Below are 26,410 nucleotides of genomic sequence, written 5' to 3'. Positions count from 1 at the left end.
AGCCGCGAAAAGCCTAATGCGATGGAGCTTAGCAAATCCCATATATATATATATATATATATATATATATATATATATATATATATATATATATATATAAAGAGAGAGAGAGAGAGAGAGAGAGAGAGAGAGAGAGAGAGAGAGAGAGAGAGAATAGTGTTCCTGCACAGCTGCTTCAAAAACTCATGTGGCCCACATTTTTGGAGTGATCCAAAGCATTCATTTGAAAGGCCCTTCCATGGATAGGGTGTGTACCAAAAATCAGCCCTATAGGATCATCCTAACCCAATCAAAGGTGGAGGGGAAAATGGACGGACACTGTTTCTGACCATTTTTTACCTCCACAAATGGCACGGTTAGGATGATCCTAAAGGGCTCATTTTTGGTACACACCCTATGCATGGAAGGGCCTTCCAAATGAATGCTTTGGATCACCCAAAAAATGTGGGGCCACATCAGTTTTTGAAGCAGCTGCTCAGATAAGCTATCTGAGCAGCTGCGCAGGAACACTTTTCTCATATATATATATATATATATATATATATATATATATATAGAGAGAGAGAGAGAGAGAGACAGAGAGAGAGACAGAGACAGAGAGACAGAGAGAGAGAGAATAGAGTTCCTAAGGTGTCACCTCATATAGCTTATATGAGGTGGCGCTCACAAAACGTTAGGGGGCCACATTTTTGGGGTGATCGAAACCACTCATTTGAAAGGCCCTTAGATGGATATGGTGCCTACAAAAAATCAGGTCCATAGGATCATCCTAACCCTTCCATTTATGGAGGTTAAAAATGGGCAGATTTATGGAGGTTTATACTCATCCATTTCAACCTCCACAAATGGAAGGGTTAGGATGATCCTATGAAGTTGATTTTTTGGGCACACCCTGTCTATGTGAGGGCCTATCAAATGAATGCTTTGGATCATCCAAACAAAGTGGGCCCCTTATGTTTTTAAGCGCCACCTCATATAAGCTATATGAGGTGACACCTTAGGAACTCTATTCTCATATATATATATATATATATATATATATATATATATATATATATATGAGGAAAGAGTTCTTGAGCTATAGCTCAAAAACATGTGGGCCCACATTTTTTGGGGGATCCAAAGCATTCATTTGGAAGGCCCTTCCATGGATAGGCTGTGTACCAAAAATCAAATCGATAGGATCACCCTAACCCAATCAAAGGTGGAGGGGAAAATGGACAGACATCATGTGTCCATGTTTCTGCCCATTTTTCCCTCCACAAATGGTAGGGTTAGGATGATCCTATAGGGCTGGCTTTTGGTACACACCTTATCCATGGAAGGGTCTTCCAAATGAATGCTTTGGATCACCCCAAAAATGTGGGGCCACATGTGTTTTTGAGCTCTAGTTCGGGCTTAGGAACACTTCTCTCTCTCTCTCTTTCTCTCTCTCTCTCTCTCTCTCTCTCTCTATATATATATATATATATATATATATATATATAGAGAGAGAGAGAGAGAGAGAGAGAAAACGGTTTCTACACACAAGTGTAGATAAGTTATCTACACACTAGCTTAAAATACAGTGGGGGCCCACATTGTTTGGGTGATCCAAACCATTCATTTGATTGGCCCTCACATAGATAGGGTGTCCACAAAAAATCATCTCCATAGGATCATCCCAACCATATGATTTGTGGAGGTAAAATGGACGTGTATAAACCTTCACAAATCTGTCCATTTTTTGCCTCCACGGTTCGAAGGGTTAGGATGATCCAATGAAGCAGATTTTTTGGGCACACCCTATCTATGTGAGGGCCCATCAAATGAATAGTTTGGATCACCCAAACAATGTGGGCCCCCACTGTATTTTAAGCTATTGTGTAGATAACTTATCTACACTTGTGTGTAGAAACCGTTTTCTCATATATATATATATAGAAAAATGTCATTTTATTAATTTCCAATAGGGTCAGTCGTGCACAGATAGCTTATCTGTGCAGCTGCACATACTTTACTCTCTCTCTCTCTCTCTCTCTCTCTCTCTCTCTATATATATATATATATATATATATATATATATATATATATATATATATATATATATATATATATATAAAGAAAAACCTGGAATTGAAAAATCAACGCCAACTTATATATGAAATTTTGAGCCAGTGATCATCAACTTTTTTTACTTGATTGTTGATAGCTTTTTTGAGGATTTTAACAGCCTTTCAACAACTAATTAGATATGTGTAAATAAAGAGAAGAGTGCCATTATTAAAACAGCGGGCTGTAGATATCATTTCCCTATGTGTGTGTCTTCACATACATGTAGATTATGTCATATTTATGTAGAGTTTTTTTTTTTTTTTTTGAATGGTGATACATAGATTTATTATTTATTAATATTTCCATTTCTACCGAATCTTTCTAACTTTTTACACGAAAGAAGTTCACAATGCATCAGTCGACATTTACCCAACCCTGATAGATGACAGTTTTCAGGCTGTCCCGTACATACCATACTTCTGAGATGCTTAAACTTACTTTGCAGATACAATGAACACATAATAGGAATAAATAATCATAGTAAGCATAGGAACAGGAAAAACATTGTAAACAACAAAACAAAGAGACCTGCAATTTCATGTGTTCTCAAACAACACCAGCACAGGATCAAAATGCCTAAACAACAAAATATCATCTTCCAAGAGAAAACTATAACAAATCACAATTTGGGAACAACAAAGATACAAAAGTGATCCAAATATTGAAAACTGAAAAATGAATGCAGAATCATAAAACATTGGATGGTGTTGGCCATGCAAGGATGATAAATTAATGAGAAGACTTACGCTATGTCTCCTGCAGTTGAAGGAGACCCATACTCATCAAACAGGCGCATGAGATCCCCAAACTGACCATGTAAATCACCAAAAATCTTGACAGGAGCTTTAATTTGCAGAACACTAGGTTCACTTGAAAATATTCGTTCAGCAGTGTCGCAAAGATCTGCGATTTCATTGCAATCTAAAAAGAATTGCCTGCACACAGGAGGCTTCCAACCGCGAGGCTTCAGAAGGTGTGCTACGACCTGAAATTCGATAAGAATGACAGAGCTCAATACATGAAAGAATGGGTGCAAGGGAAAGCTATACTCTAATCAGCAAAGTCATGAACATTGTGATTAAAATATTAAAATTGTCAATGAACAGGTGGATACAGAAGAAGGATAGTCCACAACCTTAATCCGGTCAGAACACAGTTAGGTGTAATACTGCACATTAAAGAAATTAACAAGAATAGCAAAACCTGACAAGAAAATACTAATCTTCATTGTCCATACACATTTTATCTACATGAGGTTTACAGAAAAAATGGCATGTGTTTGGGGCATTCTTTCTCTTACTATAAATTTATAAACACAGTAGAAGCGAAAGAGGGAAAAAAAAAGAAAACTAAAATAAAGTCTAAATTTCCTTATGTAAAACTTTCTGTATGTTATCAGCAAGGTTTTAAATTTCAGTTTCAGTTTCATTTTCGGTACGAAATTTTTGCCGAAATCTTGTACAACTATGGAAACATTTTGGTAAGAAATCAGGGCAGAAATCCAGGGAAAATTCTTCACCATTAGTTTTTCTTTTTATTTTTGACACTGTTTAGAAATATCTTAAAGGAATCTCGTTGTTCTTCTGTTTTCTGTGAGTGGAGTTGATTTTTCTCAGGTTTCTGTCGAAATGTTATTTCAACATACACTTTGCTTCCTCTTTTTTTAATATGAAAAGTAGCATGTTTCACATATTTCAACAGAAACATTAACAAAATCCCAAAATTTCGGACAAAATCTAATAATTGTCCGAACATAAGTGGATTTTGTTTCTATAGCATCCGAAATAAAAATATTTCAGCCAAAACATTTCGATTCGGCCGAAATTTGAAACCATGGTTATCAGTGTAGAAAATACATTAAAAAGCTCGTGGAACACAGGAAGACACATTTCCTTCCAACACCATTTCAAGAACAATATAGAAACTTTAAAAGGGGGGCATATAATCCTAAAGGGGGGCGGGGGGTGAAAAAATCATCTCCCTATTTTTATTTTATTTTAATAATGGTGGACATTTTTGCCTTGTTAGACACACAATTACCTTTTTAGGCACGCTATTGACAGAAATTTGCCGATCCAATAGCTTTCTAGCAGCTGTTGCACTCTCTGGAGTACCATAACTAACTCGCTTGCCTTCATTTTCAAACTGATCAATGGGAAGTTGCCTGACCATACCACCCAAAGCTCCCCCAGTCTCTGCGGCTACAACCACCTGCAGGCATTTATAAGAAGAAGAGTGACTGTTAGTTAACTAGTGCCATATCATATGAACATAACATTCAGACAAGGAAGACATTTTGATACTGACAGCCTTTTTTTGGTGCAGTTAACTGGCACATAAAATATGAACATAGCATTCAGATAAGGACGGCATTTTGATACTGACAGCTCTGTGATGCAGCCGAATGCCAGCTGGCGGCATGCTATTTGATAAGGCAGAATCTGGCACCATAATAAGGGTAGAGATCTGTTTCTCACTAGGTGTAGCCTCAGAACCACGATCCCGATCTGGAAATTGTTCAACTCGTTCTCCATTAACTTGTCGAGCCTTGGCAGCAGCTAATGTAGCACTTATAGCCTCAGCTTCTGCTGCTGATGCTTCAACCAGGTACTCCACACCTTTACTAAGTCTCCTGCACCAAGGTCTAAAATCCTAAGTAACATGTCCAAAAAATCGCATCCAGGAAAAATAATGTTCTAATATTCAATTATGAGCATCCTATGTCAAAAATATCGCCCGAGAAATTCAATTTCTCACGAGGAAATCAAGATATTTTGATTAAGCGATAGAAATAGATTTTTCTCACAAGAAATTGGATTTCTCATGATGTTATCGCGGATTATCGTGACAAATTGGGGAGTTGACTTTAAAAAATATCTTGAACTTCTCATTCATTCTAAAAATCTCTCAAACATCCTTAAACCTTCGACCTAACCCTAATTTCGAATTAAAAAGTGTATATATTTGATATTTAATATTTGTAAATTAATTTTTTTTTTCCGTTTTTTCCGATATAAACCCGAAAAAAATAAAAATTTAAAATATCCTAAGATTTTCCACTGTCGGGAAATTCCCGAGAATGATATTTGTGACATAACGGGCATCAAGTCTTCACACAATAGAACGGAGTTTTTGAATCCAGTCAATATGAACAGTAGCTCACCTTGGACCCTGAAGCATGGCATTTTCAGTACTTATGTCAGTATACATATCCCCATTTACAGGAGGAGCAACAGGAATGCCCAAAACAACTGCACCGTCCGGAACAGCCGTTGTTGTTTCAACAGGATCTTGTGCAACAAGAAGGTCATCTAGCAACACTCCTGGAGCAAAACAACTTTTAAAATGAGTAAAAAGAGAAATAAAATACATCATATCATCACTATACAAAGGAGGTTTAACTAGGCATCCCAAAGCAAATGATTCTAAGCATAACTCACTATTCCCAAATAACAAAATCTCTTAATGAGCATTAGCATGTTGCGAACATCACTGACAGGATCCTCAAGGAAAAGTATATAGTGGCATCGAAGCATAAAGTTTAGCCACCAAACGTGCAGGAAGTGGGAATGGGAACGAAGCAAAATAGAAGCAGAAACAAAAAGAACAGGTTAAACAGTTTTAGGGCCTAAAGCTTTTAGAGAATGACGTGGTTGGATCTAGAAGCATTATTCGACAATCTTGGAGATCCGATAGGTCTGAAAATTCATTTTTTTTTTTAATATTTTTTTTAGAAAAAGACAAATCTTGATCTACGCCACGAGCGAGGGGATGCACAAGCTCGATCAAGCGCGAAATTGTCGGATTATTCTTGCATTCAAAAAGATTAGCACTCTAATCTTTGATATCCATATTCAGAAGAGAAATATGGGGGGATAAGGAGAAGAGCCAAGCTCTATCTAAAATTTCCCTCCAAGGAGAATCTCTATCCAAAACTTTCAATTCCCAAAAACTTTAAAAAATGAGAGGGAAAAAGGCCTTATATAGGCAGCCCCTAATATAACATGAAATTCCTAAACTATCCCTAATAAAACAAAAAGACCATTAAGGACAATTACAACAAGAAAAATGCAAACAAAGACACCTACACTATGGGCCAATGTAGAAGCTGGTGTGTATCAAGAGGATGGTCCTGCATCAGAGAACCACAAGATTTAAAACAGAAAAGGGATCCTGGGTAGAAGAGTCGTGGAGCTATAGCTTCAATGTGTGCTTACCTTTGAAACATACAATATCTGTCACTTCTCGGGGAGTATTAAGTATTAACACGCACCTTTCTTATGAGAGGAATGCATACCATATTCATGACCAAAGAAAAAGGGTCCTATCAAATGACAAGATACTACAGGCAATCAGATCCTAGAACTAGCTAGAACCATACTTGCATACCGAGTGTACATAATCCACAACGAAATGGGAAAAATAATTCCAGCAGATATTTACCAAGATAAGTTATGCTAAGAAAAAAGACAATATAATAGTGTGAAGTTGACTTTACCTATAACAGATACCATTTTCTTAGAATAATAAACTGGCATTTATCTAGCTACATTGAATAGTCACAAGATCTACAGAAAATACGCTTTGAAATTAGGGACAGGGTACTTATGGTCAGGGATTTAAATTTCGGTTTCAGTTTCGACCAAGGCCGAAACCAAAATTTCGGCAAAAATCAGGTTAAAAAAGAATTAATTTATTATTTTGGAAATTTCAGCCGAAGTTACGGTAATTTCAGCTGAAATTTCAGTAATTGCAGCTGAGTTTTGGAAAAAAAAAAACATATTTTCGAAAAAAAAATCAATTTGTTTGAAATTTTGGCCAAAATTTGGGAAATCCGAAATTTCGGATTTCGGGAAATTTTGGTTTCGGTCCGGTCCCAACCTAAAGCTGAAATTTTAGACCGAAATTTCAGATTTCAGGAAAATTATAAAACCATGCTTATGACGCATAAAAACTCATTACCAGTAAAGCTCAACCATATGAAACCCTGAATCTTCCTTACTCTATTTTACCTTAACGCTCGGATGTGTCTTCATTTTTCTTTTCATCAATAACAAGTTAAGAAGGAAAAGCTACAAATAAGATACAATCATAAATTTTACAACCGTCATCTGTCCCCAAGGGAGCCTATTGAGAACTCTGCGGTGGAAACCTCTACTTTTGCTAGGGAATCAGCTTCCTCATTAGATTCTCCATTGACATGATGAAAGGAAAGCGTAGATCTACAAAAAAGTCAAGAACGTCCTCAATAGTATCTGCTAGCCTCCACCGAATAACAACGAGTGAGTCCACTCACATCGGCAGATCCAGATACCAAAAAGAACAAAACCACACTCCCTAAAGAATAGCAAGGGTTCCACCTCACTAGACTCCTTCATGCATAAAGTCCCAAGTCCCAACTGCTCCGTATTCTTCATATCAATAAGATCAATTTAACTTGATTGAATGTTTCTTGACAAGTATTGAGATTTCAAATAAATGCAAAACTTTGCTTATCAGCGCAGAACTCCACATACTGACTCCAAAGTCCGACTTTATAAAAAAAAAAAAAAAATCAACCAAGTTTATGATCAATCCTGCTGATTTTTCCCATAAACAGTAGAGCTTTCCACTCAGTCAAGTCAAAGTTAGAAACCTATATAGAATGAATCCAAAGACAGGTTCAAAATTTTAAGTATGGAGGTTATGAGCACCAGGAGCACCAAACCAGTAAGGAAATCAACACAAAATACATGAAGACACCATCCAGCTTTACAAAGATATTGGGAGCACACATTAGCGAACTTTTTATTTATAACAAAGCTAATGAAATTATGCTTGGGTCTTAAACTAAAAAGATGCATGATGAAAACCATGGATTTAAATTTTGGTTTCGGTTTCGGCCTTGCCCAAAACTGAAATTTCGGCCGAAATCCGGTAAAAAAAGTTTTAATTTTTAATTTTGAAATTTGGGGAAAAAACGAAAGTTCAGGTTCGGCGGATTTCGGTTTCGGTCCCAACCGAAATCCAAAATTTGATATTTCGGCCAAAATTTAAAACCATGATGATAACAATCTGGTGGCTTCGTGTGCTAGACATTGAGACAAAAAATGTAACCATAGCTAGAAAATGAGATGCATGACTTACCGCCACGTAATCCACCATAAATAAAGATCAAGTCACCGACGGCAGCAGCTGCATGTCTACAACGCCTTGTTAACTCAACTGAAGCATCTCCACCAGCGGCATCGGCACTATATCTGCCAGTCCTCGGACTCGTAACAACAGACTTGGTATCACACCAAACTCCAGCTGCAGTGTCCAGCACTAAACATATGGAAAACACAAGATACCTGTGAGATCGATCACCAGTGATAAGCAGAACAAGATGATATCATCCGGAAAGTGAAAATCAAAGCTTTGGATTCCAACACCAAAACTATTTATTTAGGCCATGTTTGGATACCTCGTGTTTTTGTATTTTGATTTGGATTTGAGTTGGATACAAAATACATCAATCTTCCTTATGCACATGTTGTACGAGAGAGAGAAAGAGAGAGGAGAAGGATGAGGAGGAGGAGGAGGAGGGAGGGGGGCGGGGGAATCTCAACTGCAAATGTGAGTAATCCAAATCTAAATCTTGTGGGTATCCAAACGTGGCCTTATTTATTTCTGAAAAAAAAAATTGAACAATTTCTCATTAAATTCCTTTGAAACAAAAGAAACTAATTGCCATAGTTCAAATATATTGGACAAGCATATGCATCAAGGGGACCAAAATTGTACATAGGGTAGCATGTTGCACAAAAATATACACCAAGCTAGAAGGTTTAAAGTTGCTATAATATTGTACATCAGGTAGCATGTTGCACAAAAAAATTTCTCCTCTTTGTGTTGGCCTTTCTTGCACCGGTCTGCCTTTCTGTTTCTCCCATTTTCTCATTTTTACAAGAAATTTATCATTTGGCTAGGAGGTTCATCAATGAAAGCAATTGTGTTAACATTACATTTGTCCCCTCCAATGAACAAAGAAAAACTATCATATCATCCACATACTACAAAAGTTAACCACAAGGAGCCACTTTGATGCCACAAAGAAAGGTAGACTATGAAGCCTTTCTTAGAAATACAGAACCAATTCAGTGGTGAAGGTGAAACAAAGATAGATTGTGTTCATTGCCTTGCACCCCTAGAAGAAGAGAAATAACCACATAACACATCATGGATGACAAATGGAAAAAAACGGCAGACATGCATCAATACATCCACTATCTCCATTTCAATAAATTCAGCATCAAAAGAGCCCACATAAGAAGAGGGCTCTCATGAAAACTCTAGGCCTTCTCCAGATCTAACTCCAATAGCATGCACTAGTGTTGTTCCTTCTAACCGAATTGATGACTTCATTTGCTACAACATCACGCCTAGCCAAGAAACCACATTAATTAGAAGCCATGGCATCGTTGAATAACATAATTCGAAGGACAAAACATTGGAACTAATCTTATAAACTCCTCCAACAAAACCACTTTTTAATAATTTTCCAACAAAGTTAATCAGACTGAATTCTTTAATATTCACCACATCACTTTAAGAATCAAAGCTATGAAAGATGAATTAAAAGCACAGCAGTATTTAACAGAAATAGAATCCTTTCGTCGGCCGATATTAAATGAATCTCATAATGTCCCATACCAGCTAAAGAATGCCAAAGAGAAATTATAAGGGCTAGGTTCCTTATTGATGTAGAGCAGGTTCCGAACAAGTTTTATAGCATAACTTATTTACATGAGAGCTGGAAAGGGACATGCAAAGCTTTAATACTGACCAACCGGATAGCCCAGTTGGAGAATCAATTCCAAACAGACAATTCTGAAGATGAAGTGGACTTGAATCCTTTCTATGATCTTGTACCAGTCGGCAAATCGAAGAGAAAAAGAAAATAACCATCGGGAGACCTTCCTTATTTCTTTGGGAGCCTTTCTGCAGAAGAGTTCCTGGATTGGGTTCTCACAATGGAAAGTAAATTAGAGTTCAAAGAGGTTCTAAACACAAGGAAGCCCAATTTGTGGCTCTTAAATTGAGGGGGCGCGTCTCCTCTTGATCGATGCAGATCGAACAAATAAGGGTTTGACGAGGTAAGCAAAAGATTCAGAGTTGGAAGAAAACTAAAAAGAAGATGCAAGAGGCCTTTCTACCGTTCAACTATGTCCAACCCCTATATCAGAGAACCCGAGGGAGGGGAACAGTTCGATTGACGATTACATCGAGAAATGTTATCAACTAATTTCTTGGAATGATCTCTCAGAAAGTACAGAGTAGATGGAGGCATGGTATATTGGAGGCATGTGGGAGGCCTATTAAGATTTCCTACATCTTCACACCAAATGGACGATTATAGAAAAGCCCATAAGAGAGACCTCACGTGGGAAAAATTTACTGGTGGATCTGGAAGAGGCACCGGACAAAACTGCGACATGCAGGACACCAGTAGCAAAGCTCCCAGTCGGTTCCAGGATGCAGAGAGCCTCATCCACGATCGCACCCCACAATTATGTGACATCCACACCGACTACAAATCGTAGGAAGAAAACTAATCCTTAGGTTACTTTCTTCAAGTATGGAGAGACCAGGAATATTTATAGTAATTGCCGGAAGGGTGGACGATGGAGAAGGTGAAGGGTTGGAAGAAGATCTGGTATACAACACAAAGGATGATGCCATTGTGCAAGGACATGTGGGTTATTAGTTATGTGGAAGGTCATGTTAAACCTCCCTGGATGAGTCACAAGATTGGGTGTGAAGGAATATTTTTCACACGACATGCACGGTAGACAGAAAAGTCTGCAAGGTGATTACGGACAGTGGTAGTTGTGAAAGCATGGTATTCTAGGAGGTCATCAGGAAGTTGTTGTTACCACAGAGGAACATCCTTACCCGTACAAATTGTCATGATGGAAACGTGGTGTTGGTGTCAGAAGAGGAGTGGTCTCGAGAAGACAAATTGATGGCTAATCAGAGAAAAGTGAAACTTCTAAATATTATAAGAGATCTGGATGGTAAAGAGGAGGGTGGCCCTTTGTCAAAAAAGGAGTTGAATGAGAGGTCGAGACTCGATAAAGACTACCTTTTCTTGGGCTCATAGGAATATACTCATGATCTTCTCGTATACTAATGTGCTATTTTGCACGAATTTTCTCAGTTAACATATCATTTGCAAGTTATGAATTCTCCATCTAGTCCTCATGCAATTCATGAGTATATTGGTGATTTGAATCAGTACACACATAAATTCAGACATCTTTAATTGGCAGTTTCCATCTAGGTGTCAAAAAATCCTGCAAATTAGTTCTTTCGGTAGATGAACTGATTAGAATCAAGCTTCAATAGTGCACACCAAAAGCCATTAGTCTAAAGTCCATAAGCAAGAAAAAAGTAAGAAAATACCTGCAATGCTAGAGGAGTCTTCTACCATGCGGCCACCACCAAGTGCCCCTCCAGATACATGGAGTCGTGCATTGACAAAGACCTAAAATGAATACGATCTTTAGGTTCTAAATATAGATAAAGAGAGGAAAGGTCAGAAGAGAAACGAAAATTGGAACCCACCGCCGCGTGTTGGTATCTAGGAGATGGTGAGACACCAGGAGCAATTGCCCATTCCCAACGACCATCTCTATGCTTTGCAAGACCATATGCACTTGCCAAAGGCTACATGAAGAACGCAAGACATTTTAAGAAAATACAGTGTCAAATAATTTTAGTTGTTACTAGGGCAGAGCAAATAAGAGCAATATGACATTGGAGACAATGTAAACATTCCAGAGTAACTTTAATTAACAATAAAACATAATGCAACAGATATGGAACAAATGAAAGTTTACTATATCCAATTGGTATAACTATGTTTAAAAGCAACATAAATGCTAGTTAGAATTTTGAATGAAGAAAAAACGAACAAGAGACTTCATGAGCCAACCAGTTTTTGAGTCTTTTGACGATCGAAATGCGCCTGAGAGAAATAGATATTGTTCTAAATGCTCATATCTTAGCAATGTATTTTGTTATTGCCTCCAATCTAAATAGAAATATGGGGCCCATTTGCTCAACCAGTACTAGTTAACACCCAATTTAAAGTAAAGAGTCCATTTATGAATAAACAACTACTGAAACTTGATAACATCTAAGTATTTGAAGAACTATATTGAACTGTCATATCCACTCATTGTGTCTACTGTTTCGTTTCGAAGAAATAATATTTTTTGGTAGATAACCTGGGATCAAACCTGCGACCTCAAGGTTGAGATCCAAAGCACCACCCATTGAGCTGAGCTACAGGCCCAACCCCTTCGAACACATAATATATTAACAAAGAAAAATCCAAAGACGCAAAAAGCAAAAAAGGCTACTGTAGCCAAAGATTACAAAACTAGAATCGCATGACAAACTATAAGCTTTGTACACTTTACTCCAAAATTTGCTAGGGTGCCGACTCAAGCGCTTCCTTCTTGATGCCCCGCTTTTGCTAAAATTCCCTTATAAGATAACATCACAGATTGGATCACTATTTCTATGGACTACCCCCAATACCCCCACCCCAACCCACCCACCCACATCCCGGCCTTTAATTGTGTGGAAGGAAAGAAGTTTGACAATAGCAGCAAGTTCGCCCAACGGGAGGTTGGGGTTGTTAGCATTGTCAATCTTATGGGTGGAGCCCGGGGGAGGGAATTCTCTTATTCCAATGGCAGAATTGTAATGGGAACTTCTCAGCAAGGGAAAATCTCGGAATATATTAAATTTTTTTATTTTTTGGGGTTTATATCAGGAAAAATGATAAAAATAAAATTATTTAAAAAAACTATAGATATATAAAATTTAGGAAAAAAATATAAAATAAAAATATCATAAAATACCGGGATAATACCGTGATACTATCACGATATTTTTTGATAAAAATGAAAATATCGCTATGTTTTTGAAAGGGAAATGTTATCAGCACTACTGTATTTTGATGATCGCACTCCTCACTTTATTAGAAGTACGGTATGGCCCGCACCATAGGATGATCCAAACCGTCCATTAGATGGGCCACAGCCTAAATAGGTTGTGCCGCAAAAATCATTTCCATATGTTGATCCTAGCCCTCTGATCTGAATGCTAGAGGATCAACATTCAGATCAGAGGGTTAGGATCAACATATGGAAATGATTTTTGGGGCACAACCTATTTAGGCTGTGACCCATCTAATGGACGGTTTGGATCATCCTATGGTGCGGGCCATACGGTACTTCTAATAAAGTGAGGAGTGCGATCATCAAAATACAGTAGTGCTGATAACATTTCCCTTTTTAAATCTCAGGATTATTTCAGGATTTTTGGTGTTTTATCAAAATGTTGCGATAAAAACACGTTATTTTGAAAATATCGGATATATTTGTTGCATAGGCGAATGCCAAAGCTGTTTGCACGTTATTTTGAAAACATGAATATATTTGTTGCATAGGCGGATGCCAAAGCTGTTTGGAAGGGGATTAGTCATGTTCCTTGTTTAAGCCCCTAAAAATTTTTGATTGAGGGTGATTCTCTCAAAACTATCAGATGGCTTAAGCCGAAGTTTCTTACCCTTGAGGATTTAGATGCTTCTTTAAAGAGATGGTGGATACTATTGATTCTGTGGAGTGTGATTTCTCTCATATTCACTGAGAAGGAAATGAATGGTTGATTCATTGGCTAACTTTGGTGTTATATATATATATAGCAGAAGAGAAAAGGAGAGAATTATTTGAATTTCTCCCAAAATTCTATGAGAATTACACATCACTTTTTTTTTACTTTTTTTAACAAAGGCACCCATTCAACCCACATATTTTCAATCCTACCCCTCCTTTATGCTTTTTAACAAAGGCACCCATTAAAGCCACATAATTTCAATCCTACCCCCCCTCCTTTATGCTCTTTTAATTATGGAAACCTCTATAGATTGGAGGGCTAGGATCAGCCTATGGAAATGATTTTACGGGCACAACCTATTGATGTTGTGTTCCATCACATGGACGGTTTGGATCAACCTATGATGTGGTCCTACAGTTCTTTGCCAGCCCGTGCATCGCATGGGTTTTTTACTAGTGTATATATATGTATAGTCTGGCATGAGAACCTCATTTTGTAATGTTGGCTAATTTAGCCTTCCACTTTTTCTTTTTTTTTTCCTTTTTTGCCTCCTCAGCCATTTGTATTTTGTCCAAATTTTCCTTTAATCTAATACATGGTCGAAAAAATGATAGAAGAAACACTTCAAAGCAGCTATAATGACTTCCGTTTCTCTAAATAGGCGTCGAAATCTCCAAGGAGAGCAAGTACCCTCCTTAAGCCACCGGATTATGTTGACAGTCTCCTTCAATTCAGATCCTGGACGGGCTTAAGCGATATTAGTCTAATCACTCCATGCCGCTTTAACGTCTACTTGTATAGCATCACTCTCACCAAGGCTTGAAAAAGCCAGAACAACCCAACCATTAGAATCACAAAAATCCTCCCAACAATAGTTGAGTGGATATTTTCACCAACACTGCGCAACGATTTGTTGTTATCGGTAAAATTAAGATTAATCTACATGGCGGGAGGGATGTTCCAAGCATCTTAAGGGTAAATCGGGATGGAATAGTCAATACTAATAGCAATACAATCTTAAATAGATGTCCACCAGGAAACCTTGACGATAATCCAGATGATAACTAGGCCCAAGTTGTTTCTTTTGCCAACAAAAATCCAGTCATTTTGCTCCTTCCAGACAGTCCAAAAGGTTGAAGGGAATAGAATTTTTGACAGAAATGTCTCTTTATTTCTATGGGCTCGGACCATCAGGACTAGAAAAATTTATAATGATAGTTTCAATGTATTCCCCCCCACTCCGCCCCGTGCTCTCCATTGGATCTCAGATTGAACAACTATAACCTCTCCTATCAAGATGATCTGGAAACTCTTATGCTGAGATTTGACAGGATAAGAAGATTTGAAATGCTTAGCCCCACTGACAATGAGTGCGATCCAAGCTCTGACGTTGATGAATTACAGGAACAATGCCTAGCCCGCCAACTCTGGTTAGAAGAAAATTTGATCTTACGCAGGAAGGTGGCCATTGCAACCAATTATCTCAGCTACCACCCATTCTATCATATGGATTCACAAAGTTATTGTTGCCTTGATCTTCACATATTCAATCATGTCGGGTCTAGTATTGAGCACATGCTACAAGTAGGTGAAGCTATTGCTATCGGATCAAAGGCAAATAAACCCAAATTAAGGGAGTTGAATAGGTTGGAAGACAGAGACGAGATAAACCGAACTCCACCTGGTGAAGGGTTGATATGTTATTCCAGAGAGAAGAAAGACTTCAAATGTATGGCTGGCAATTTCACCTTGCCAGAGTGTTCATATAGGGTATACAGAGGGAGATGTGGATAACCTAACTGGTTTATGATGCAGATTGGGTCTTGGACATAAGGGCCCTGGGGTCCAGATATAAGAGAAATATTGGGACTGATTTCAAGAAAAGCATAAATATAAGAGAAATATCGTGACTGATATAAAAAAAAGCAGAAATTTGGATATTCTCTTTATTCAGGAGTTTACGATCGACTATTAGAAATATAAAAAATGTGGGGTGGTAACTAGCAGATTGACTATCAGCAAGTTGACAAGATTGTCTTAATTATCAAATTAGACTATTGATTGGGCGAGAACAAATCTTCGAAATTGGTCCATTTCTGTGACTGGTATTATTAGATGCTGGAAATCAATTGTCAACGATAAGGGGACTCATAGTAAAGTGCTCCTGAGATAGAAACCTTCGTTGTGCAATACACTCAAACAAAATTTTGACGAGAGCTCGAAAGGAAGTCATGGTCTGGCAGGAAGAGGTGGGGGGGTTAGAAACCACAATGGCGAAGTCTAATGAAGCAGAAATGAAGGCACTTATGTAAGGCCTAAACATCCTAGCTACCATATGAGGTGAAAAGTATTAGATTGAAGGCTATTCGGTGGTAGTGATTTCGTGGGCCCTTAGTAGTTATACGAGTCCGTGGAGATTTGCTAATGATCGATCGAATTAAAAAGGAGTCACTTCAAATTCGCTTATATCCGCAGTCTGCTAATGAAATTGCTGATGAGTCAGCTAAATCTGGAATATATCATGAACTCCTTGACATCTCTGATGGTCTTCCATTTTAGGTTGTATTTTTTTTTTTTTGGGTAGGGCCATCCTCAGCCCTTGGTGTATCTTTTTCCAGGCCTTTGGTCTATTTTTTAGTGAATCATGTTTAAGAAAAAAAATAAGCTCTCACACATACATTTCTCTTTCCACTTCCACTTCCTACATTGCTTCCCAGGTTCACTTCAAGACTGGAACCTATGGCATTCAGCTTCCAAAATATCCATGAGATAATGCCATGAATCTTAAAGGAAAAAGGAACCATAATCCAAGTTAATAGAGTGGTTTAAGAAACCATGAGCAGAAACTACATTCATGGGCATGCCGAATGATGAAGCCATTGCAAATCCTACGTGCTTCATTCCATGTCTTTTAAGTCATTAGATCCATTTCAAGGCGAGCTTCTCAAAATACTTTTAGCCGATTGCTTATGTATATGGAGGTGGGTATAATAATATCTTGACTATAGACAACCAGTGGAGAATAAGAAGCAATCTTCACCCTAGGCAATAAATGTTGAATGATTTTGATGTTAGGGGACAGAAACTAGAAAAGGTACCTAAAGTATAAGATGTTTCAAGTGTATCTAATCGCCATAGAATGTTCTCACATTTCCATGAGTCAGAAATATTGCTTTTTCTAAAAATTAAAAAAAAAAGCAAGAATAATTTGTTACACATCTCCACAACTTGGAAAAGTGTGTAGTTGAAATGCATATCTTGTTGTCACACTTACGAACATGAACTAAACAGTTCTCCCAGACATCCACTTAAATTAAACATTCTTCAAATGGAATTTTCTTAACTCACCACACTATTTGCATCCCTCCCTCCACAAAGCAGAAGAAGACCATCAGAACGTGCACTTGCAGTTGCGTACCTATGTAAAAATGTCAAGGACGTGTGTTCAAATTGCGATAAGGAATTTTATGTTTCAAAATGATTTTCTAAAACATTGCTATAGAAACTGAAAATCAAGAATAGAGCATACGTTCAGATTGATATAAGAAATTTCTAGTTTCAACAGAACATTCTAAAACCCGACAGTACTTTAGAAACACCAATCCAAGACTTTACCCTTCCCAAAAAAAAAACACCAGCAATCCAAGAGTACAGCAACAGTTAGTTAAAATGCCTGGATAGAAACCTGGACTATTCAATCCATTCTCACCATTGGGGAGCAGGCACCCACAATCCCATGCTTGTGAACAAAGCACCTCCCAGCTTGAAATATGGAATGCAGCCCTAATGCCCACAAAATAGGAAGGTTGCAAATTGATGTGAAGCAGCATATGCTTCTTTTCAACAGAAACAAACCCCAACATTTCTCCAATGAATGCCAATGAGTGTATGTTTTCTAAGCATGAACACACTAATCGATACATAGAAAACCTCATGACAGCATGCACTAATGAATGAGAACAATTCGCCCAGTCCACATGCCCATGCGGGCTTCGAATAAAAACCAGATTCACCATTAGCAACCCTCAAGAAAGGGAGACTAAGATCATTTGTCACCAACACCCAATGGATGACCAAGTGGCAATCTTTAGGTCTGTGCCTGCCATAATACGATGATGACAAGCAGTCACACTTTTAAAGAAAGCTTAGTTCCAATATCAGATGAATGCTGAGTAGGACCTTCGAACCAAACATTGCGGAGGATCACAGTCACTATTGTAAAATTCATGAATCTAACTCGGTATTTAACAATATTAGCTATGCAATCAATAGTTCATCTTCATGGACAATAATAGAAAGCATGGTGCCATCTTCTTATCCTATGACAGTCCACTTGGAAAAAAATTGATGCAATTAATGTTTACATGTGAGTCATCGAGCCGAGGTCGCAGGTCTTGATTTTCATATTCCAAGGGGCACATATAGCTGATGAAAAGCATTGGTGCCATCTTATCCTATGACGGTCAACTTGGAAAGAATCGATGCTATTAATGTTTAGGTGTGAGCCATCAAGCCGAAGTTTTAGGTGTTGCCTTTCACATAGTTTTAAATTTTCACCGAAACCGACATGAAACAACATATATATATATATATATATATATATATATATATATATATATATATATATATGTATGTATATATATATATATATATATATATATATGTATAGGGAAAAAGGTTTCTGAGGTATCGCTCACCGTGAGCAACCCTCTAGATACCCCATTTCCCATAGTTGGTTGAGTCATCCAACCCATTAGTTATGTAGGTTATAGGTAGGATTAGGGTTAGGGTTAGGGTTAGGGTTAGGGTTATGGGTTATGGTTATGATTAGTGGAGGTTTTCAAATGGATGGCTGCAAATTAAACTCCTATAAATCAAATGGTTAGGATTATGGGATGGAGGTGGTTTCTTAGGGACACCCTATCTATGTGAGGTCCTATAGAATGAACGGGTAGGATGAGTCAAACAACATGTAGGTGGTGTTTTATAGAGGGCTGCTCACGGTGAGCGATACCTCAGAAAACCTTTGCCCATATATATATATATATATATATAGAAACTGAAAAGCATACTAAAACCAAAACCATAACAGTACTTGTGGTATATTATATCAGTATGTGCTATACAATTATATTTTTATGAATTGCACATGAATGTGGTGTATGTATTGCTTATGAATATTTATAGGAATTACATGTGAAATGTGGTTGCATTGTATTATCAAATATGTGCGACAACGCATTTCATTAGGTGTTCAATGTTGTTAAACCATTATGGATAGTTGTCTTGCTTATGTGATGGTTTTTAAGTGTGTAGTTGTGCTTATTCTATCATTTGCTAAAGTTTCATCTAAAAAATTCTATTATTTTCATATGTTTCCTTGATTTTATAGTATTTCCACTGAAATTTTCAATATCGAACCAAAATGTTTCCATATTTAAAATTGTGGTGTAAATACCCAACACCTAGAAAGAACTTTGCAATTTTATAAGGAATTTTTTGGGTGCTAGAACATATTAGTCATTAACATATTCAACCCTAGGGCATAAATGAACTATTTGATTCATGGGACAAGAAAGGAAATAGATACAAGTCATGGGCATAACTGCATTTTGGTTAGATGCGGGACAGGATAGGTTTTCCTATATTATCAAGTGATTGTAGGAGGGCATCGTGGTCATTATGGTTGGAGTTGGGGTAGCTTGTCCACACTTCACTCCAAGCACATGCCCCACATGGACACGCAAGACACCCTAAGCGCACATTTGTCTCCCCATGCACACACAGGACACTCCAAGCATGAACTCGTCCTCCCATGTACACACTTGTCATTCCAAACCAATGTTGTCGGAAACGCCTATCCAGAGCACACTTCCGACTTCTTGAGAAATGCATTTCCGTGTATAGGGAAGCATGTTTCAAGTCCCCGAGAATACACGTATCGGGCTTTTTGGAATCATTCGGGATTTCATTCCTATGTTAACATCAATTTACTTAAGATTTACATGAAAATAGGGGAATACTCCCCATTTGGATTTATTAAAAATAGTTTCAAGACCCAATTCTAAAAGAATAAAAAGTCAACTTTCCAGTTCTAATACAAGAGATTTTATACGGTGTGAACCCTTATAGTCCCTTATTTTTCAAAAAGTACTGTACCGGAGCACACTATAGGAAGATCCAAACCGTCCATGTGATGGGCCATAACATAAATAGGTTGTGCACAAAAAATCATTTCCATAGGATGATCCTAGCCCTCCGATCTATAGAGGTCTCCGTAATATGCAGTTCGTCTATAGATCGGAGGGCTAGGATAATTGGTGATCATATAAAAGTTGTTTATGAGCAACCAATTGTTTAATTATAGTATTGATCCCATGATTTGTGGCAGTGTACTGAGTATTGCCCAACAAAACCAAAGACTAAAGAGTTTGAAGTTCCCAGTACAAAACACTCGTTGATCCTTGAAAATGATCACTTATCCAATTTACGTACCTCTACAGTATATAGAGGTCAACAGAGAACTGAAAAAATAACGGTAGCAAGTGATTCAGTAGCAAAAGAAAAATGTCTAGCTGGAATTATCTAGGAGCGAGTACAAAGCCAAAGAAACCAAATGTGATATATCTCTAAATAATGCAAAGCAGAACATACATGCATAGCTAGATAAACCAATGGAGAAGATGCTATGACTATGAGAAAGAGAAACGAAACTCACATGCATGGAGGTGGCCCTTCCCCTTCTGGCTCCAACTTCCTCCATTCATAAGGCTTGGCAGCCGTGTCAAGGGCCCAAACATCAGCTAAAGGCCGCTTTCCTAGACAACATGCACCAATTATTCACCGTCCTAACACATACTCAAAATATTGAAAGTATAGTATCCATTTGGTGAACAAAAAGTGAAAAAACAAACTTTCCAGCATTAAAAGGTGAGAGAAAGTTAGTACCATCATTTCCGCCGATTGCCAATAAAAATCTTTGTCCTACTAGAACCATCACATGTCCATAACGAGGTCCTGGACCAGGGCCTTGGACAACTACCCTAGAAACACGAACACAGATTTTATTGAATAAAAAAGGATCTAGCATAAAGAAACAAGCAAATATGCAAGCAGCTCTATAGAATATTACTACAACCTATGCCACCGTGGCCTTTGTTGTGTTAGGTCAAGAACATGTAGATCCTCAGCAGACAATCCAGCTGGACCAATTCCACCCTGGGTTGCGACAAGAAAATTGATATAGATTGTGAAGGGTACTTCTTTTGTCTAAGAGTACAAGTGAGGCTTGTATAACCAAAGAGGATCAACATTTTAGCTCTACAATTACCTGGATAACCACCATGGTACCTACAGCAGTTGCAACATGAGCAGCCCTAGGTGAGGGTTGTTCTCCAAGCGGAGTAAGCCTGTGAAGAAGTTCATCAAAAACACACATATATGACATAACTGAATGAAAGTACTAAGACTAGCACATGAAAAGGAAAACTAGCAGTGTACATGTTCATAATAAACAATCATGCCATATATTTTATCAAACCAAAAGGAGTTTATGAGCGACAAGCACAATAAATTCTCGGGTGACTATAATTTGTATTCAGAAACCAAATGGCATTAAAACATAAAGATGAGGACCCATCAAAAATGTAATACAACTTTAATTCTGGATAATACCACCATTCACAATCCATTTTACTAAACCTAGTGACTTGCTAATTTATTATGAAGAGCCACGCAATATCATTTGTGCCATTACAAATTAAGCATCAGTTATGGCTTCACCTTGACCACTTGTTAGACAAAACATCATAACAATGGACATCAGCAGTTGCACCAGCGAGTCCTGCGATGAAAGAAATCCCACGCTTAAAACATCTTAAATAACAATTTTCTCAAAGAGACAAAGACAATATAAGCAACAATGCAACAAATTGGGTAACAGGTTGAAGAAGCATATATAGTTACTGAGGACCTTATACATGGCAGAAGCTTACAATTTTATTTTATTTTTCCTTGTCTTTCTTCTTTTTTTGGGTTTGTGTGGAGAAGCAAAATATTACAGTGCACATAGAATTCGACCATAATGGCAATCTATGTATTCATATATTAGGACGAGTTGAGAAAATTAGGGTTTCATGCATAGAGGGGAACTCAAGAAAGAATGTCACGGACAGATGAAATGTGCATATAATTACCATGTTTACAAGGGTATGTTAGAACCATTTTTTCTTTTTCACGTATGTTTTTCCTTATTTATGCTATTGCCATATTCTAGTAGGTTTCCTTAAGGCCACGTTTGGATACCCACAAGATTTAGATTTGGATTTCTCCAATTTGCAGTTGAAATTTGGAACTGGATCAGATCCTTAGATTTCCAAATCAGCTACAACCTGTCGTGCAAGACATTATTTGGAAATCAATATTTGTGGCAATTACCTTCACCCTAGCTGCTACTCAACCTTGCTGCTATAGCAGCCAGCAGTCTCTCCCTCCCTCTCACAACATTAGCATGAGGATAATTGATGTATTTTGTATCCAAAACTCAAATCCATCTCCAAATACTAAAACATGAGGTATCCAAACGTGGCCTAATTTCCTTTTCCTATTTTGCAGATTTATATTTCCTGTTTTACTTTCCTCAATTTCTATATAATGTAGATGCCGTGTGGCTATTCGGCAAGGAATAATCACAATTAGTGCAGTTAGCACATTGGAGGCATGAGTTTCCTCGAATTAGCTCGTTGGAGGTCCGAGTTTCCTCGAATCAATTCTTTGGAGGTCCAAGTTTCCTCGAATTAAATCACTGTTTTTCTCAAGGGAGTTGTAATGTAGTCATTATGTAGTTATGGGCATGTGCTTTAGGCTCAGTTTAGATGTAGATGGTTACCATGTCGATTAGTGGTATAAGTAGTCAACAGGGAGTAGACAAACTTTTGTAATGTTTGATCTACCTAGGATTTACTGGTAGAATAATGATAAGTAGTGTTTGGTTAATTGGTTGCCAATCTCATATAACTAATGGTAGGGTGCCATTACCAATATATATATATATATATATATATATATATATATATATATGTATGAGGGGAAACATTTTCTGAGCAATACCTCGGATAAGTTATCTGAGCAAGAGCTCAAAAAATCATGTGGGCCCACATTGTTTGGATGATCCAAAGCATTCATTTGATAGGCCCTTACATAGATAGGGTGTGCCCAAAAAATCAGCTCCATAAGATCATCCTAACCCTTCAATTTTTGGACGTTAAAAATTGACAGATTTGTGGAGGTTTATACCCATCCACTAAAACCTCCACAAATCGAAGGGTTAGGATAATCCAGTGGACCAGATTTTTGTGCACAATCTATTTATTTTTGGAATATCGAAATGAATGCTTTAGATCATCCAAACTATGGGCCCATATGTTTTTTTGAGCTCTTGCTCAGATAACTTATCTGAGGTATCGTGCAGAAAACATTTCCCTATATATATATATATATATATATATATATATATATATATATATATATATATATATAGAGAGAGAGAGAGAGAGAGAGAGAGAAAATGTTTCTAGTCTGCCGACTGGAGATCATTCTCTAGTCCGGCGACCAAAAAACATGGGTCCCACCTTATTTGGGTGATGCAAAGCATTCATTTGATGGGCCCTGACATAGAGAAGGCGTCCACAAAAAATCAGCTCCATAGGATCATCCCAACCCTGTGATTTGTGGAGCTTAAAATGGACGGCTATAAATCGGCACAAATCTGTTCATTTTTTAGCTCCACAAATGGAAGGGTTAAGTTGATCCTATGAAGCTGATTTTTTGTAAACACCCTATCTATGATGGGGCCTATCAAATGAATGCTTTAGATCACCACAAAAAAATGTGGGACCCAAGTGTTTTTGGTCGCCGGACTAGAGAATGATCTCTAGTCGGCAGACTAGAAACACTTTTCTCATATAGGGTCCCACATTTTTTGTGGTGATCTAAAGCATTCATTTGATAGGCCCCATCATAGATAGGGTGTCCACAAAAAATCAGCTTCATAGGATCAACTTAACCCTTCCATTTGTGGAGCTAAAAAATGGACAGATTTGTGCCGATTTATAGCCGTCCATTTTAAGCTCCACAAATCACAGGGTTGGGATAATCCTATGGAGCTGATTTTTTGTGGACACCCTCTCTATGTCAGGGCCCATCAAATGAATGCTTTGCATCACCCAAATAAGGTGGGACCCAAGTGTTTTTGGTCGCCGGACTAGAGAATGTCGGCAGACTAGAAACACTTTTCTTATATATATATATATATATATATATATGAGGAAAGTGTTGGTGAGCTTAAGCGCCTAATCACATTGGGGTCTACTTTGTTAGGATGATCCAAAGCATTCATTTGAAAGGCCCTTACATAGATGGGGTGTGTACCAAAAATCAGCTCCATAGGATCATCCTAACCCATCCATTTGTGGAGGTCAAAATGGACAGACATTATTTGTCCACAAATCTGCCCATTTTTGTCCTCCACAAATGGAGGGGTTAGGATGATCCTATGGAGCTGATTTTTGGTACACACCCTATCTATGATAAGGCCTTGCAAATGAATGGTTTCGATCACCACAGAAAATGTGGGACCCATGTGATTGGGGCGCTTAAGCTCACCATAAGTTTGGTGAGCTTAAGCTCACCAACACTTTCCTCTATATATATATATATATATATATATATGAGGGAAATGGTTGTGAGCTTGAAGCTCATATAGCTTAAATGAGCTTGAGGGCCCAAACATTTTCCTCATATGAGGAAAATGATTATGAGCTTGAAGCTCATATAGCTTAAATGAGCTTGAGGGCCCAAACACATGTGTGCCCACATTGTTAGGAAGATCCAAAGCATTCATTTGAAAAGCCCTTACATAGATAGGGTGTGTACAAAAAATCAGCTCCATAGGATCATCCAAACACATGGGTCCCGCATTTTTTGTGGACATCCAAACCATTCATTTGCAAGGCCCCATCATAGATAGGGTGTGTACCAAAAATCAGCTCCATTGGATCATCCTAACCCTTCCAAAAGCGGAGGGCAAAAATTGGCAGATTTGTGGCAAACGATGTCTGTCCATTTTGCCCTCCACTTTTGGATGGGTTAGGATGATCCTATGGAGCTGATTTTTTGTACACACCCTATCTATGTAAGGGCTTTTCAAATGAATGCTTTGGATCTTCCTAACAATGTGGGCACACATGTGTTTGGGCCCTCAAGCTCATTTAAGCTATATGAGCTTCAAGCTCATAATCAGTTTATATATATATATATATATATATATATAGAGAGAGAGAGAGAGAGAGAGGGGGGGGGGAGGGAGAGAGAGCAAAATTCTACTTGAAGAATTCCACTTCACTTCGGCATGGAGAGTATAAGGAGAGCTGATAGGTACCACGTCACCAGACAAGCAATAATTAGCTATTTGGTAGTATGGATGGAGTGTGATGCTAAATTCACAGACAAACACCAAAAAAGTTCATTTTTTTTCCCTTGGGGATTGCTCCAAAGGGTTTTTGGGTGTTGAGGTCGGGTTGCCTCGAATCAACCTTTCTCCTCATCATCCAAACAAGCGAACTAAGAAAAAGTAAGGGAAAAAGAAAAGAAAAGAAATCACACGGATGCCGCCGGCGGGTGAAGGTGAAGGAGGGCCCACAGAAACGGCGGAATTGCCTTCAAGTGCGGTGGCGCCACCGAAGAGGATAAGACGTGGGCCCATATATCCTGTCGTTCCTTCCTCTCCTATGCCGGCAACAGCAGTCAAGGTGTGGCCACATCGGGACCCAGGACCGTCCTCCTTTTTATCGATGATGGCGTTCGCAACCGAGTAATTGGGCGCAGGTCGTGGGCCCCCCAGAGGAGGAGGAGGAGGAGGAGGAGGAGGCTGTGGTGCCTGTTCCTCCTGTTTATCGATGTACTCATCGTGGTTTTGGGTCGGATCCGGATCGGTCTTCCGCACCAAGGACGAGTCCAAATCCATTTCGAATCCGAGATCGGATACAACAACTATCAGGTATTACCATTTATCCCTCCATGTGGGTTGCCACGTCAACATATTGCAGGTCGATCGAGCAAGTTTTCTATCTATTCTTTGTTTCAATTGCAGGCCTCTCTCTCTCTCTCTCTCTCTAAGACGGACGACAAAAATTATATCTTCTGAGAGAAAAACTGTAAAAATAAATATAGGTGTGTCGTTATCAAGAAATAGGTCAAAAATATTGCCGTTGAAAAAAAGGGAAACGATAAAGTTAGGGCAGGTAATGGATAAATCGACTCCCCGTCTAGATAGACACATGGGGAGTCGATTTATCACTCCCTAAATTTATACCTTTTTTAACCTGACAGCCCCCCTCTAAGTGTAAAAGAGTATTCATAAATACACTTTACGGGATTGTCCCAAGTAGAAGAAGAGGCGAATGTATCACTTCCCTTCACAAAAATATGTGTATCAGTAGTTGGGGCTAGGTGAATGGTTGCCAGTTCGATCCCAGCTTACCAACCAAAAAATAATATAATCGTTGTATCATTCTAAAAGGACCGCCCAGTGCAGGAGCCATTTGGAAAGTTGCCTTATTTCCAACCGGGATGGGTTTGCTTGGGTGGGAAGGCGAGGCAATTAGGT

General features: G+C 38.2%; 1 protein-coding gene across 7 annotated transcripts in view; it reads right to left on the bottom strand.

Moving 5' to 3' along the window:
- Positions 1-25,936, bottom strand: part of LOC143858918 (serine/threonine-protein phosphatase BSL3-like) — a 37,208-nt gene extending 11,272 nt beyond the window's left edge. For 3 of the 7 annotated variants that reach the window (XM_077369614.1, XM_077369616.1, XM_077369615.1), the window contains exons 1-14: positions 25,408-25,936; positions 21,529-21,589; positions 21,077-21,155; positions 20,882-20,964; positions 20,695-20,789; positions 20,465-20,564; positions 17,095-17,164; positions 11,683-11,784; positions 11,521-11,602; positions 8,221-8,400; positions 5,258-5,417; positions 4,480-4,738; positions 4,135-4,305; positions 2,841-3,079 (exon numbers count right to left, since the gene is read on the bottom strand). In XM_077369614.1, coding sequence (XP_077225729.1) covers positions 2,841-3,079; positions 4,135-4,305; positions 4,480-4,738; positions 5,258-5,417; positions 8,221-8,400; positions 11,521-11,602; positions 11,683-11,784; positions 17,095-17,164; positions 20,465-20,564; positions 20,695-20,789; positions 20,882-20,964; positions 21,077-21,155; positions 21,529-21,589; positions 25,408-25,768 — 2,042 coding nt within the window. In that variant the 5' untranslated portion in view covers positions 25,769-25,936. The remainder of the gene's footprint in view (positions 1-2,840; positions 3,080-4,134; positions 4,306-4,479; positions 4,739-5,257; positions 5,418-8,220; positions 8,401-11,520; positions 11,603-11,682; positions 11,785-17,094; positions 17,165-20,464; positions 20,565-20,694; positions 20,790-20,881; positions 20,965-21,076; positions 21,156-21,528; positions 21,590-25,407) is intronic. The other 4 variants (XM_077369618.1, XM_077369620.1, XM_077369617.1 and 1 more) reach the window with 4 other exon arrangements.
- Between the last annotated feature and the right edge of the window lie 474 nt (positions 25,937-26,410).

Source organism: Tasmannia lanceolata, unplaced genomic scaffold, assembly GCF_043159265.1.
Source record: "Tasmannia lanceolata isolate RefF3 unplaced genomic scaffold, GAP_Taslan_0.1 ptg000029l, whole genome shotgun sequence".
Taxonomy (NCBI): Eukaryota; Viridiplantae; Streptophyta; class Magnoliopsida; order Canellales; family Winteraceae; genus Tasmannia; species Tasmannia lanceolata.
This window is presented reverse-complemented; position numbering and strand designations above follow the sequence as displayed.